This window comes from Danio aesculapii, chromosome 23 (genome assembly GCF_903798145.1).
Source record: "Danio aesculapii chromosome 23, fDanAes4.1, whole genome shotgun sequence".
Lineage (NCBI taxonomy): Eukaryota > Metazoa > Chordata > Actinopteri > Cypriniformes > Danionidae > Danio > Danio aesculapii.
The window spans coordinates 43,386,407-43,403,753 of NC_079457.1; the positions used below are offsets into that span (position 1 = coordinate 43,386,407).

The 17,347-nt window shown below is 35.0% G+C and overlaps 1 protein-coding gene across 1 annotated transcript in view; it reads left to right on the top strand.

The window, feature by feature from the left end:
* Nucleotides 1–17,347, top strand: part of eif4g3b (eukaryotic translation initiation factor 4 gamma, 3b) — a 79,810-nt gene that overhangs the window by 22,439 nt on the left and 40,024 nt on the right. The window contains exons 6-8 of the mRNA XM_056448722.1: nt 7,743–7,763; nt 15,946–16,119; nt 17,229–17,343. Coding sequence (XP_056304697.1) covers nt 7,743–7,763; nt 15,946–16,119; nt 17,229–17,343 — 310 coding nt within the window. The remainder of the gene's footprint in view (nt 1–7,742; nt 7,764–15,945; nt 16,120–17,228; nt 17,344–17,347) is intronic.

Here is a 17,347-nt window from a genome sequence, read left to right on the forward strand (position 1 = left end):
GAATACTTACCTGGGGTCCGTTCTTCGTACCTCGCTTAAATGATGTAAGATGATTTGGCAGATCCTGGATCTTTTGATCTTGATAACTAATCTCTGGCTAATTTGGTTCTTTAAACAAGTTCGCGAATCAGATTATAATGTTTGGATGAACTGATCTGAGATTGCTGCGTATGTTGTGAAGGACTGATCTATCGATCCTCGAAATCATGATCAGCAGTGAAATGATTTGCTGATGGCACAGCAGCGTACTGACATCATCTGATTAATATTCGATTATCCATGTGAGCAAAATGATATAAAATTCATAATAACCTGTTTGTTAAATATGATATGCAATAACTTCCCACATTTGTTGTAAGCTGCTTTGTTGCGAACATGATTTACAGTTTCATGTGTATTTAGCAATTTTTACTTTTCGAGCAAATTTTCTTTATTATAGTAGACCTATTCAAGTTTCTTAATAAATTTGCATCAAAAATGCATTTTGATATTGGTAAGTGTCTGCAACGTTTGCTAAGCATCATATCACCACCATACTACCTGTCAAAATGTGTGCATGACTGCAAAAATAGGGTATATGCGGAAGTATGCAGAAGGACTCTTAATTTATCAGTTACCTGGGTCAAGTGCTTCCGGTGAACTCTATGCCAGTGCAAAATCGGCATAGAATTAAATTGACATAAAATGAAATTAAAATCTGCATAAAATTTAGTTACAATTTTCACCGCCATGTCTTTAAAATATGATTTATTTTCCCCCAGTATATTCAATGGAACTTCTGTGCTAGCCTGCTAATCCTGACGGGCGCGTGCGTGTAAACGTCTTTTCATCTCATTTTACGCTTGAGCAACTAAATGAACACTGAAATCTATTTAACTAATTATGTTTTAATTACATTACAACATCGATGCTGTAAAAAGAACCGTATAAAATGGAAAAAAGTCACATTAACCCTTCACCGGAAGTATATCAGTATGGAAAGAAACATTAGCTCTGCAAATATCCTGTGATTATAACTTGCCTTTAAAAAAACTAGAATATTGGCCATGTCTATTACACAAATTGTACTAAAGCTGGGTTGGTAGCCTACCTTAAAACAGTATGCGTTTTAGCTAAAAACATTTATATTAATTTTAAAAAATTCTCTTTGAACCCCTTAGGGAGAGAACGCCCCCGTGACAGTTTTTGAAAGTGTAGATTGCATAACAATTTTATTTATAATTTTTAAAAAGCTATTATGTATAATTTTATAACTATTTTCCCCAGTGTATATAATCTCTTACTACTATAAGACAATTTTAGCATTCGGTGCATACTTTCACCTTTTCTTAAAAAGACCTATCTAATACTGTTTATATGAAATAAGCCTGCTCCCTAGTAGGCATGGGCCGGTACAAGATTCTGACGGTATGATAACCTTGGATAAAAATATCACGGTTTCACGGTATTGTGATTTCTGCTCTAAAATATATATTTTTTAAATGTCTGGGTAAAAAACAACAACTTTTTTCCTCTTTAAAAACAATATATTCTATTTCTTGAAAGATTTATAATATTTTGAAGCAGTAAACATGTCAGGCTAAATAATTCAAATGAATCTTCTGCTGTCTTCAATTGTTTTAAAAACACTGATTTCTTTACAATTTAAAACGGCATCTTTGGATATTTTTTCTGCTGGAGATACTGTTGTCTTTAAAAACAAAACAAAAAAATGTAAATAAAAAAACTTACACATACCTTAGGAACAGTATTACAGACACATTTGGCGGTTTTAAAACCTTGACTTTTCCAAACTGCAGTAAACCTTGAAAACGTTTATCGTCCCATGCCTACTCCCTAGCAGGTTTTAGCTACCAGACCTGTTGCTGTGACTAATAACTGTTGCTGTTGCTAATAACTCTTGGATAAGTTTTGAAAAATGAAACAATCCTAGACTGTCTCAAGTCCTCAACAACCAAATCCAGCTAATTGAGTAATCCACATACGAAGAACGGACCTCTGGGCTCTAGACTAACTTTTTAAAGGGGGGAGCACAGCAACTTAATCACAGTTTTAGGACCACGAACACAACAATTATTTGCATTTTCCCTATTCAGCTATATTACTAACAAATGCTTTGCTAATTAAATAATCCTGTTCAATCCTGTTTTAAGTTCACAATGATATCTCAGACTCTAGTCTAAACATTGAGAGCCATGCCAAAAGCATCTGATTTAGCATAAAACATGCTGTGTCTGTTAAAATGCACATTTGACAGTAGCTTGAGCTTGGCTTACTTTGAAGGTAACTGGATCCTGAGTTGGGATGCAAATGCATTACTGTCTGTGTATGTAGATCATGATCACAACAGGTATAGCAACTGGCTACCACAGTAAAGCAGTGGGGGACCTTCAGTAGCCAGGACCATCTAGACAAAAGAGAGGACCTAAACTATTGTGAACAAACATATACTATTTTAAAATGAACATTTTTGAAATTACAAGCTTGGTCTTTTCTTCGTGAGTGAGGGGAGGATGGAACATGAGATTGACAGACGGTTTGATGCAGCAGCAATGCGGTCCATGTACCACTCTGTCAGTCTATGTTGTGATCTATGACCCAAAGCTCACGAGTCATGACCGAAAGGACAAGATATTGTACACAAGCTAAGAGATAAGGTGAAGTGCTTTGTCAGCTGATAGATGCTCACTGCTCCAGAGTAGAGCCACTGCTTCTCCACTTGCATTTCGGATGCCTCCTGAATGCTGACATGGGGAGGTGTTCCACCGGGAGGAGGCCCCGGGGTGGACCTAGGACAGCTGTAAGGACCATGTCTCTCTGCTTGCCTGGTATCACCCTGGGATCCCCCGCGGGAGGTGAAGGATGTATCTAGGGAGAGGGATGTCAGTGGTTCCCTGCTGAGATTGCTGCCATATGAGCCAGTCCTGGATAAGCGGTTGAAAACGGACTGAGGGATGGATGGAAATTACAAACTTTTCATTTGTGAACTTAAAGTTTACCATTTAAACATTTGAATAACTTTTGAAATATTGTTCTTTAAATGGTTTAGGTCCTCACTGAGTGCCTAGAGGTCCCCCTGATAATTCCACTTTGAGAAAAAGTAGCACTTTCATATGTAGTTGCTGACATAACAGGCCTCTTATCTGATCTCATAGAGGCTGTTTACACCTGTTCACTTCATGCCTTTTTTCTGATCAGATAGCTAATCAATTGTGAAAAAGGCAGGTCTAAATGCCCTCTGAAATGCATTCGATACTGCTATAATTCAGATCTCTCAGACTACTTCAAGAGGTGGTTTGAAACGCCTTCCAGATGAATCTGGTACAGGTCTAAATGCATCTGATTGTTGAAACCACATATGTATATTTTACTCCTCCCACTATTCAAATAAATAAACACGAGAGCATATGTGTTGTCCGCTATGATCGTCAGATATACAAGCACAAATGCATAAGCAACACATGAATAAGGCCACTGATGATAGTTTGAGCTGTTTTATTAAAATTTTTACCTTTCATTTTATTTTTGGTCATGAAATTAAATTAATATCAGATGGCAGGTTTAACATCAGAGACACAACACACACCTGTAGCCTATCTCAGTGAAAAGAGAGGAATAATAATAGCAAAATAGATTCATTTAAATAGACACATGGGAGAATATGTTATACACTAATTAATTTAAAAACTGATTATTTCAGACAGTGTGTGTTAGGCATGGGACGATAACAGCTTTGTAAAAGTCAACGTTTTAATGGCACCAAAATTTTCTGTAGTATTGTCCCTAAGGTATGTGTAAGATTTTTTTATTTAAATTTTTTTTTAGGACAACAGTATCTCCAGCAGAAAAAATATCCAAAGATGCCGTTTTAAATTGTTATGAAATCTGTGTTTTTGAAACAAATGAAGACCGCAGAAGTCAGTGACAAACATTTAAAAAGAATATATTTTAGAGCAGTGAGCACAAAACTGATACGGTGAAACCGTGATATTTTAATCCAAGGCTATCATACCGTCAGAACTGTGTGAATGAGTCATGGCCCTTATAAAAATTGTTCAGGGACTCGAGAGTTTCATCTCAAACGAACACTACAAGACCACATTTAGCCCGCACACCTTTAAGAAGATAGTTCACCTAAAAACAAAAACGATCATCAACTTATTCTTCCTCATGTTGTTAAAAACCTGCAAGACTTTCTTCAGTGTAACACAAATGAAGTTTTTGATGCAGTGCTTTTTTTTCCCATTGGGGTTCAAGTCTTTTTGCACTCCAGCGCTCTTCAAGACTGTGTTTAAGCTGATTAAATAATGACAAAAGTATAGCTTTTTCAGTGCACTGCCCCTTTAGAGACTCACACTTACTTGTCTCATAAGTGAAACCAATAATTGATTATAAAAACAATGATCCATCATGGTCATTCTTTGTGACTTTTTGCTGAATCGTACATTTTGTCATTGATTCTGCTGAATGATTCTGCTAAAAACAGCAAAACAGATGCAGCGATCTGTCATTGAAGACAGTAAGTTGTACTGATTTGTAACGACATGAGGATGAGGAAATGCGGATGAACTGTACCCTTAAAACATCAAAGTCTTGTAGTGTGCTTGGTGATTTAAAGATTGTGTATCTCTACTGTGAGGTTAGGCCATAGCTCACACGAAGGAATCCTTTTAGTTCAGAATTACAGCCGCTTGTAGAGTGTAGATCTTGTCTGTTGTGGTCCGTTGACTGTGATCTACTACATTCCGGGATCACCCTGTCTGGCTTTTGGAGTGGTTACCACACACCAGACACAAACACACATTCAAAAATAAACATCTGGGAACACACTGTTCAGCAACACTCTTGGTTCAGATTTGTTTGTGTAATATTAGTATAATTGGCAAATAACTGGAAGCATAATTCGACCTGAACTAATTGAAATGATCAACACCACAGTAATACATTTTCAATTGATATCTGAATCTTAAGGCTAGGTAAACATCGAGTTGAGTGAGAATTTAGGCTAAAGGTTATAACTCTGTCAAATAAACATTCATTGTGTACTACTAGGAATAAAACTCAACAATTTTAAGCTTTATAACTTTTGTGATGCAGAGAAAAAAAAATAAAATTAGAAGAATCGAATAGCAGAATCCAGTAATTAACATTTAAACATCTTGAATTAATAATTCAGAAGTTTAGTTTTTTTAAACTATACTTCCAGTTATGCATACATTGTCTAAATTACAGGGTAATTTACAGTATGTTCATGCTCTCTAAATCTTCAAAAACAATTAAATTGATGATGATGATGATGATAATAATAATAATAATAATAATAATAATAATAATAATAATAATAATAATAATATGAATAAAAATTCAGTTAAAATGTATAAATTAATAATAAAACTACCATAAGGCATCATTAAAGGTCCCATGAAATGAAAATAAAGTTTTTTAGATGCAAGTATCAGTATTATTTGTTTGTAGGAAATCTATATGCTAGTGTGCTCCAAAACAGTGACAAAATTCACATTTAGAAGATAGAAACATGTAAAGCTGGTAGATTGTCTCTTCCGCCCAAAAGCATCAATGGTTTCATTCACATCACCTCACACTGTGGTTTCTCATCGCATCATAACCAATCAAATGCTTTCTAGTATCGGACCTGCCCCGCTCCCTTCAAGACACTTGTCATTTGCTTTTCATTTGATGCATTTGAGCTCAACCACTCAACTTGCAGAGCTGTCATAAAACAAAATGCTATTGGCAGTTTTTTTTTTTTTTTAAAGGTGAGGAGCTACACTATCCCATCCTCTTTTTGTGTTTTGGTTGAGATTACCTTTAATGAATGCGTCTCTTATATTGTAATCCAATTATTATGATAGGTTTGTGTGTGGAAATTAAAAGGATCAAATTGCAGAATCTAATCATTAAAAAGGACTTAATTTAAACACTTCTTAAATGAATAAATCAAAAGTAAGAAAGTTAAGAACTTTGTTTATATTAAACTGCAAAAAGACTAGACAAAAATAAACAAATTGTGTGCCAGTGAAAATAAATAATAATAATTTTGTCAACACTGCAAGCATATGCAATGCTAATTCATTGTTCATGTCCACTCAGTAACTTCACTAATTAATTTCCCCCTGATTTTTAAAACTGAAAGTAATAATTATTAGAACCAGTACAGAATGGAAATTAATAAAAAAAAAAATTAAGTATATATTTTATATGGTCCTAAAGTACCACCTATTGAAGTTGTAAAGAGTAAAACTAATTTTTTGGGGAGGGATTTTATTGTTTCAAAGTTTGTTATTTTATATTTCTGTCATGAATATTCACAGGATTTAGTATGCAATGAATATGTATATGGCAGTGTTGATGTATTTGGTCTTGGCGGTATAGATCTGCTACGCTGCTGCTGCTGCTTTGATTATGGCAGAGCAAGTTCCCGAGATCTGCTACTGCCCGTATATACACAGACATGGCATCTGAGAATATAACATGATGCTGTTGCAAACAATATATATGTAACCCGTAGCAGATCTAAACACAAGTGGAGCTGGGGTGGAGGATGGTCTTCGGCGTAGAATGCTCATTGGCATGTCATAGCAACCAATATCCTGTGCCATGTAGTTATTAACGCAGAAGCAGATTAGGTGACCTATCAGCCTGTGTGTGCATAGACATTTCCTCCAGCTCCTCTGGGGGGATCCCGAGGCATTCCTAAACCAGCCGAGAGACATAGGTCCTCCAGCGTGCCCTGGGTCTTCCCCGAGGCCTCCCGGTGGGACATGCCTGGAACACCTCCGTTGGTAGGCGTCTAGGAGGCATCCAAAACAGATGCCCGAGCCACCTCATCTCACTTCTCTCGATGTGGAGGAGCAGCGGCTCTACTCCGAGCTGTGTCAGAGCTCCTCACTCAATCCATAAGAGTGTGCCCTGCCACCCTTCGAAGGAAACTCATTTCGGCCGCTTGTATCCGAGATCTTGTCCTTTCGGTCATGACCCAAAACTCATGATCATAGGGGAGAGTAGGAACGTAATTTAGAGTATCTTGATGCTACAAAAACAACCATATTAATAATAATAATAATAATAACAAAAATAATAATAAGATAAAAAATGAGTAAATATTTTTTGAACTGAATAATGTAAGAGTTCCATAAGGCATCGATTAATACATCACTTACACTGTAATCCAATTCTTAGGATATCTTTGTGTGAGGAAATTAAAAGTAAAACCGTTTTAAAACAGTTAGCTTTGAATATTAACATTGTATAAAACAGAGCAGCTTTATATGATGTGTATATTTATCTTAATTTCTTGCCTAAATGTTTTTAAACACTGTCTTCATCTGTGTGTTTCCTTCTCTGAATTAATATTCTGCGATTTGAGCCTCCAACCTCTGTCTCTTTAAATATTGTCACAAGAACTTGTTTTTGTCTTGCCTGTATTTATCTTCCATCTCGTTTTATTAGCTCATCGTGAGCATTTGTGAGGTTTGGCAGGTTTAGGTCCTTTTTTACGTCTGTTCACGTAAAGATGATGTCACTTGGCTACCTAAAAAGTAGAGCATAGTGCCCTCTTGTTTTGTAAATGGCTTTCCCTGAAGGAAAGGCTCTTTGCATGCTTTGTATTGCACAACTATCCTTAACTGTGTGTGTATGTGTGTTAGTCTATCTCTAGCCCTCCATACCAATTAGTGCATTATCCCATTAGCTTCTCTCTCTTTCCTGCTTCAATATTCAAGGGAGGATTCAGATCTATTCAGGTAATTTGCAGTCTTGAGGAAAATGCATGGCATGAAATCCTGTTTCTCTCGCAACGTCACCTTCCTGCTTCCCTGCCCAGTCAACTGCACTGCAGCTTACCACCACAAAGACAGCCAAATCCTTCATTTCTTGATGTTGCTCTAATTGACTTTTTAAAAGTGCTTGCTGCATTGTTTTGTTTTGTTTTGTTAGGTTTGCATGTTGATCATTTCTTTATTCCTGTTGGAACTGGTTGTCAATATGTGGGTTCGCTGCTCTAGGATGATGTAATGCTTTAGAAACAAATTTACTGGTAAAATGCAGACATTGGCTTCATTCACACTGCAGGCAAATGTGGCCCAAACCTGATTTATTTTTTTGCCCTTATGTGATTTAATTCCAATTTCAATCCTGACTGTCACGTCAATAAATGTGCTGTATGTAAGTTTTTGACTCTTCTAAAGCATTAAAACACCATAATATCTTTCCAGATATTTAAGAAACAGGACTAGTGAACATTCCTGTTCATCTGAAAAACAATGCTCAGATATTCTGCTTTGAAAATGTGTGTTACGTGCCGAAACGGCTGTCTTTTAGTTATTTTAACCCGCCCAATGCCACTTTAGCCAATTATATTTTAGCACCCTGGGTTGCCTTGTTGGAAAACCACGCATTTCATTCATTCAGTCAGAAAGGCTCTCAAAGCATGTGTTCGTGACTGAAATGTGACCTCCGGTGGACAGCAGAAGCCTTCATAATGAGATGCATGTTTGGAGTTCCACATGAGGTTATTAATTAGCAAATAATGTAAATATTACAAACGTGAACATTAGGTGAGCAGGTTACATTGTGACCCCGTGTCCTAACAACACGCTACATGACGAGATTTGCAGTGATAAGCAATTTGACGGTATACACCAGTCGAAACATGACATAAATTTAAATACAGCCATTCAGAAGCACAGAATATGCACTCACTCATAAAATAGTAATGTTTAGAATCTAATTTATAAAACCTCTTTAACATTATTTCACAGTTCCAAAGTTCAATTTCAAGCGGTTTATTTTCAAGATCTAAGGTGAACTATCGGCTGCTGCTTTCAGTAGTTTGGCAGTAAATGTCAAGTAAAATGGCACTCAAACTCACATTGTTGGCATTTAACAGTGAATAAAACACATGAGGTGTGCCTGAGGTGATCATGTCATCAAGTTTTCTGTTGTTTAGCTACAAATAATAAAGTATTGGTTAGGACAAAAACTTCTTTTATTATGAAAATATTCCTTCTATTGTTTGCCGTTGCCTTATTTAAAACACGATTTAAATCAGCCTTAAACCAACGTTTAGTCTCGATAGTCAGGCTTGTCCCTATTGGTCCTCAATCTGGCAACCTGCGCTTGCATAGGTTTTAATCCAGAAAATGCAATATCTAGTTCAACCATTGGGCGTCAAACTTACATACTGCATCTTTAAGTGCTGTACATATCTGATGTTTTACAATGCGACTTCAATGTGAATGATGTGATTAGAATGTTCAGTGTGTCTCGCTCAATCAGCTTCTAAATTCAATTCTGCTTTCCCTCGAGTGCTGACGATTGTCATTTCAACACTTCTTTTACATTTCACACTTTGATATATGCATTGGTAGTAACAATCAACCATTTACAGTTCGGAAAATACAATGCTGATGCTTGTAAAAATGGCAAAAGCATCATATTAAACATGATTTGATGACATACTTTAATTACATCCATACAGTATTAAAATTGTGTACATAATTAGAAAGTTCAGACTGTCTATAGTTGCTCTTTTTTGCGCATCTGCGTCAGTTCACACTGGAATTCTAAAATTGGACACATTTGCAACAAAGTGAACAGCTATGCAATTTAAATAAGTAATACATTTAAAAAAGGGGTTTGAGAAAATAAATCTGATTTAAGCTTTGCAGTGTGAAACTAGCCATTGAGACTGTGTTATTGCTGTTTTTCATTCTTAAATGAAAATGGTGACATTTATTGATGGAGATATTTTATTGCTCCAGTTTTTATGAATATTATCCATTTATAATTTGTTTAAAGTATTAGTTGTTTTAAAATTTAGCAAATGTTCTTTGAGGCTTTAAATCATTCCTGTGATGCAATTTCAGCATCATTACTTCAGTCTTTGGTCACATGATCCTTCAGAAATAATTCTAACATTTTGCTTCATTATTGATGTTTGTACTGTTTAATATATATTTTTAAAAAGATTTATGATGATTTTTTTCCCAGAATTCATCATTCTCATGCATTTCGAGACATATTTGTATATTTCAGTCAGTAGTAAACACCTAAAAATAATTAATCTGACACCACTTAATATTGACTAAAAGGGACAGATGATCTATGGGGAAAAATATGAGATTGCAGGAAAGATGCTTTTTGTATTTTCTCACAGATATTTTGCAATCTCCCAAAAACACTTTTTGTCTACAAACTTTTGGTAAACACGGTCTCTAATACAGCTTCCCCCATGAAACTTAGCATTTTCTTGCATAGTGTGTTCTCTAGCAAAATTATTGAGTTCCACAGAGAAACTAAGGCACATGCAAAACATTTATATTGTCTCATGAAACTATTTTGTTCTTTTAAATTGTAATGATCCCTTGTGAAAATTTGCCCATAAACACTTACATTTTTCAAAATGTACACATTGTATTCTCTTGCAAAAACGTAATGCTCAAAATACTGAATTATAAGTTTCCCTCCCACTTTATTTCCATCACAAAATGAATGCAAGTAAACAAAAGTTTCTCAGAAGAACACAAAATGAGTTCAATATGTTTTTCCATTCAGTCTAATTTTATTTTTCATAATGTCCCATTAAGGGCTGTGTAGAAACATTTGTTTGTTTGTTTTTTTAAGGAAAAATTTTAACAATAGGATCATCTTTTAGATCATCAGTGTCAAATTAATTAAATAACATATAATGTCCTTCAACATGTCCAAGTATCTCCACATAAATCTGAGCAAATGTCATGAATAGATTTTTCTTTATTTATGAAAAATTGCAGTAGTTTACTTTAGACTTATGCCTCTGTAGCTCCTGAAGTTGACGCTTTGTGGAGTGTTTAAGTAGGTATTCGAGAGCTTTAAACTGTTTTAAGCTTTCAGTGATGTTTTGAGACTATCACTTCATAAATTGATTGTTGTTGTCTAAAACAGGACAGTGGCATTTGATTAAACAGCTTTCAGTCTTATCATTAAAAGTATCGTTATGTCTGTATGTGATGGAGAGATCAGACTGGCTGAATAGATCTGCCCCACTTTGTTCTGACAATTTATGCTTTGAAAATAAGCTGCTTAGCTGAGTGATATTAAAATGATCTCTAGGCGTGTAATGTTAACTTTATAATGGAATGCTGTACTGAGAAGTCAGGAAAATAAAATGGATAGACCACAATTCCCTGGACTATTAAAAGCACTTTAATTTTTCTAATTTAGTTTGAAAGGATGCAAAATTGTTAGTCTTTTTTTTTTTTTTTTTTTTTGAGCCAAATTATTATTTTCAACCTCATCAGTCGATTATTTTCACCTTCTAAAATTTGTATTTTATTTAATTTTTTTCATATTTTTCGATTTAATTGGGATTTTGACATTTTTTTTTCATTGACTCAATATTGCCAAAATTGACAAAATATTCCCAACATCAAAACAATAAAAGTATAATGCAGCTTTACAATATATATTTTTTTATTCATTAAAATGTCTCCCGTTTAATCCAACTTTTTTTCCCCCTAAGCAACAATATCTAACATTTTACAGGTGACACCCAAACTGTAAAACTGCACCTTCTATATATTGATACACTTTTCTGTTTGTGGGAAAAGTTGTTTGTGATGACCATTGGTTCATTATGTATCTTTCTCATCACCCCCTGCATATGGCTGTGTTAACGTGTCTATCTGTGTAACAGAAGATATGTAGATGTTGGTAATTCAAAATACAGACATATTACCTCTATAAATTAATGAAATACAGTAGTTTACTGTAAAAATGAGAAATTACTTTTATGGTTTGGACCGTATTTCAACGGTAAAATACTGCCAACCACAGCTGCCGTTTTTTTACCATAAATTTTCTGGATTTTTTTTACAATGCACCCAACAAAATGTCTTTCAGTCTAACAGTAATTTATAAACCAATATATATATAAATGTTTGTATATTATATTTTGTATAATTTTAAATAATTTACATATAATAAGTTTAAATATTTTAAATATAATACAAGTCAGTATGATCCCCTATTCTTTTTAAATATTTTATTTAGCACAGGTCAGAATTTCGTGAAATTTTTCCATAAAGAATATTGGTTTAAGTGACGATCTGACAATATTTTACTATGTGTAACTTCTTTTTTGATCATTTGCAGTAAGTAATTTGCATTTAATATGCTGTCTATGTTAGACCTGCACAATTAATAGAAAAAAAAAAAAATTACGATCACGATTCGACCCCACACATGATCTTAATCCAGCATCTCTCCAATTCAGCCAATTATATGGACACCTACAAATAGTCTTAAAAATGTCACATTCTGTATTTATAAGGTATAATTCACCCAAAAATGTCATTTCTGTCTTCGTGTAATGATGTATTCCTGGCCGCAAAATCGCACGTGAGCTGACGCAGAAAATAAATGTTTGCTGGGTCAGTATAACTACTGTAGCCTATATAATGTTGAATGTAATGCAAGAGGGAATCTGATAATGAAAAATGTTTCATTTTACCAGTGAAAAAAATGGTCTAATAATGTTGTCAATGACAAATGACAAGCATAGGTCTCAAACATAAAAATTCATCTTTAGAATTATGAATGGTTGTATTCTGATGTCATCATTTTACTGTGAATTAACAACCAGAACATATTTAAAGTCTGTTAAAGTCCAACCTTCCAAGTCTATACAAATTTTAGCATTTTAACCAACAGTAGACCTACACATAGGCCTAATATTATTATTGTTGTTTTACCATATGTTTGAGAAATAACAATAATAATAGCCTACTCATGTTAACCTTTTATCTACAGAATTGAGAAAATAGTGATCTCGATTTTAAGCAAAAAAAAAAATCATGATTCTCATTTTAGCCAGAATCGTGAAGCTCTAGTCCATACACAGCCCCAAATCAGAAAAGGTTGTGACCATATGGAAAACGCAAAAAAAAAAGAAAGTAGTGATTTCTAAATTAGTACATTAACTTTTTTTTAAATGTATTGCAAGAACCAAAACAATAAAAATCATGTATTGTGATAATGTTTGTTGTATTGTCTGCAATGAAATACAAGTCAAAGTAAATTTTGAAATCACTCCATTTTTATTAGTATTTTTCATACTATCCCAACTTTTTCTGATTTGGGGCTGTATGTAAAACAACTGTAAATGTAAAATGACAATGCAATGTCTAAACTTCTCTTGTGTATTATAAGTATTTGACATTTTTCTTGGCTCAACTGCCATTTTGGTTATATCTCACTGAGCTTGTCTTGGTGCATTATCCCTTCTCTCCAAAGGTTTTATGTGATGCTTGGCCAAAAAACAAAAAGACCGTATTGTTACTAGAGCTGCACAATAAATATATCGTTTCAGCATCGATTTCGCAATGTGTGTGTCCGCAATAGTCACATTGCAGGATATACCATGTTAAATTGGCAGTATAGTTGTTCAGCAATTGAGAATACATGATATTTGTGGAGTCATTGCAACGTATTACCATAAGAGAGTGAAACTTTATCATTTGCATGTGTTTTTTAAGGCATTTCAAGAAAGTGTAAAGCTTTCGGGCACAACAACGTGAAACAGTTGTAACCTTAATGAAGGAAAATTATACTGATTTATTAATACAATGAAGACTATACAGTGCTACTTTACTGTACATTATTACATTTCTGTATCTAAAACCATAAAGAACTGTTTATTGTGCTCTTTTCTTTGTTCTATTGTAAGTATTCTTGCAATTTTATTTTTTATACATGACACAACCTGTCAAAATCAACCCAACCAATCTAAATAAATGATTTCTGTCACTACAAACAGAGCTATTGAAGCCAACTGGTGAAATTGTATCCACATCACAATAATATTGCAGCAAAACAAAATATTGCAATGTCAGATTTTCCAATATCATGCAGCCCTAATTGTTACCTACCTATTTGCATAGTTTTAGCAATTTTGCCAACATATTTGGAATAGTCTTTGTGGTTGTAAAGCCTTAAAATGTTCTTTAAAATGAGTTTTGGAAAAGAGCTGCTGGCACATGTGTCTTCAGATAGTGAAGCTACTGTCTGTGTTCAACATGCTGACTGTCCTTAAGGCACCTCTGCTCTGTTGTCCACACCCACAGTGTCAAATTGCTGTGTTTTTGGTATGCTTTCCGCATCTGAGAACTCTAGACTGTTTATCTATGACAGACTCCATCCACCTGTTTTAATAATTAATATATTTTTGTCATCCCAGGAACTTTAGGGTAGGCTAGTTCAAACATTGTAAATGTTTGGCATCTTTTTGTTAGGTCAGTTTGCCAATTAGATCTACAGCTATGAAAAGCATTGTGAACCACTTGCAAATCATTAAATAAAAAGTATGGAAACGTTTAGTTGTGATAGAAAATCTGGGATATTCCACCAAATGTTATCATGTTTACCAATTTCATTTCATGCTTTTTAATAACGGTTTATTTTAAATTTAGAAGGTGTCATCAGTATATTGTTCTATGAAATCCAGACATACTTCAGATTTCATCATCCACAATTCACTGTTAGAATTTTATTTCCTAGAGCACCCTAATATCCTAGCCCCCTGATATCTGGAACATGCAGATGGGGCCCTGTAGTAGGTGCGAAAACTCTAATAATGTGGAACATGTAGATGAAAGTACCTTGAAGAGAAGGTTCGCTCACCTGTCCTTAGCTTTGTTGTAAAGGTGTCTGAACGTCTTTTCCCTTTCTGAGCCAGAGAACTTGGTTGATTAGCTTTTGTCTCTTTTTGATGAAGACTCTGGATATACTGCATTTGTTACTGGAAAAAGGCTCCAATGTAGTATGTCTTTTTTGACATTTACTCATTTAACAGACAGTTTTATCCAAACTTGAAAATTTTTGAAAATGCAAACAAACATTATCTAGTCACTACTATATTTAAACACACACACACACACACACACACACACACGTGATTGTCTCTTCTAAGATGTAGCTGTTGCCATTGTGTAAGGCTCACTGGAATAACAATCTGATTGGTCAATCACTACATTCCAAGGTATGTTATTTCCGAAATAACACAGGCTCATTCTGAGTACTAACAGGCATCTTGACCGTAAATGACCTTTGGTGAATACATTCACATAGAATTATTTGTTGCTATTTGACTGTTCATCTTGCGCCCGAATAACAATAAAAACAAATAGGTTAGTGTAGGCTGCATCCAGCTGTTTTAGAACATGTTTTTCTTTCTAGAAGCTTTGTTAAAATTATATATTGAACATGTAATATTCATGTCAAATTGTACATCCAAATGGCAGAATAAAGCATTTTAGTCTTATACAATAATAATTTAACCACAGTGTACTTTACGCAGGACCTTATGACTCGCATACTATTGTAACCGCTATACTGAATACACTGATTCAGTGGGTAACCAATCATCAGTTTGTTTGGGTGTGAAATAATCGTTCACTTTTTGTTTGACATGGATACACAGTAGTAAGTGTGAGATGTGTATGTCAAGGGGTCAATTAGTGGGATTTATTAATATAAAATTCATTCATTAAATGATTTCCTTATAAATAAGCTGTTTGTGTTCAGAGTTGAACTGAACTGAAGTCTTTATCAGTACTTTTGCTTTGTTTAGGCCATGGTTTGACCTGGTATTAACATGTTTTGCCCCCATTTACACCTATACTGAATGTCATCCACTTGAGATCACACTTGTGATTAAAACGCATCTTAATACCAGGTGTAAAAGGATCCTTAATTGCATGTTATTTAGGATTATGTGTTTTGTCTTTGTTTCTTGCATGTGTTTACATAGAAGAAAATGTTGTTTACTGTGTCAAAAGACAACTTGAGGTGCAATCTTAGTTGACTGAAATGTTACACTTGTAAGTTTGCCATTTTTGCCTATGGTGAACAACATAACTGATCTCTCTCCTCTCTCTCTCCTCACAGTTTTTCCAGAGGACGCAGATGCAAACGGCCCGGCCCACCATTCCAAGCAACACCCCACCCATTCGGCCCACATCTCAGACCCCCACAGTTTATTCTCCCAATCAGCACATCATGATGACCATGGCTCATGTGCCCTTTCATTCCCCACAGACAGCGCAGTACTACATCCCTCAGGTCAGACATTACAAGATTGTAGACAGGAATCACATTACACTTACTATATCTAGACTGTGTGTTTACATCAGGTTATTTCAATGTGCTAGACTGTGTTTGTTTGTGTAAACATTAGACTTCAGATTGTCTGGTTAATGTATTGTATTTATGTTGGCATATACTGTGTATATAGATACAGTTAAAGTCAGAATTATTAGCCGTCCTCAATTATTAGCCCCCCGCTATATTTTCCCCAATTTCTATTTAATGGAAGGAAGATTTTTTTAAACACATTTCTGAACATAATAGTTTTAATAACTGATTTCTTTTATCTTTGTCATGATGACAGTACATAATATTTTACAAGATACTAGTATTCAGCTTAAAGTGGCATTTAAAGGCTTAACTAGGTTAATTAGGCAAGTTAGGCAAGTCATTGTATAATGATTCAATTCAATTCACCTTTATTTGTATAGCGCTTATACAATGTAGATTGTGTCAAAGCAGCTTCACATAAAAGGTCACAGTAAATCGGAACAGTGTAGTTCAGTTTGTAGTGTTTAAGTTCAGTTCAGTTTAGCTCAGTTCAGTGTGGTTTAATAATCACTACTGAGAGTCCAAATACTGAAGAGCAAATCCAACGATGCGCAGCGCTATAGATCCCGAACCATGCAAGCCAGTGGCGACAGCGGAGAGGGAAAAAAAACTTCACTAATTGGCGAAAGTGAAGAAAAAAAAACCTTGAGAGAAACCAGGCTAAGTTGGGCACGACCATTTTAATTTCTCCGCTGGCCAAACGTCTTGTGCAGAGCTGCAATCTCAGTGGCAGAGGCTGGAAGCTGGCCTCAGCGAAGACTCGTCTGTCTCTGGAACGTCACAGCAATCAGTCTCATGTTCCACTCCTCCATGACCACCTGCTGCTCGGGTGGTTTGTACTGTAGACAATCGAAAAAAACTGTCTTGCTTAAGGGGTCTAATGTTATTGACTTAAAATGGTTTTTAATGGACATTAAGAAAATTAAATGCTGTTTTTATTCTAGCTGAAATACAACAGATAAGACTCTCTGCAGAAGAAACAATATTGTAGGAAATACTGAACATGTTAACATGTTTAATTTGTGATTGTACAGTACCGTCACAGTGCTCCTCAGTATGTGGGACCTCCTCAGCAGTACCCTGTCCAGCCCACTGGACCCAGTACCTTCTATGCTCCACCCAGTCCAGGGGAGTTTCCTGCACCTTATGGTGA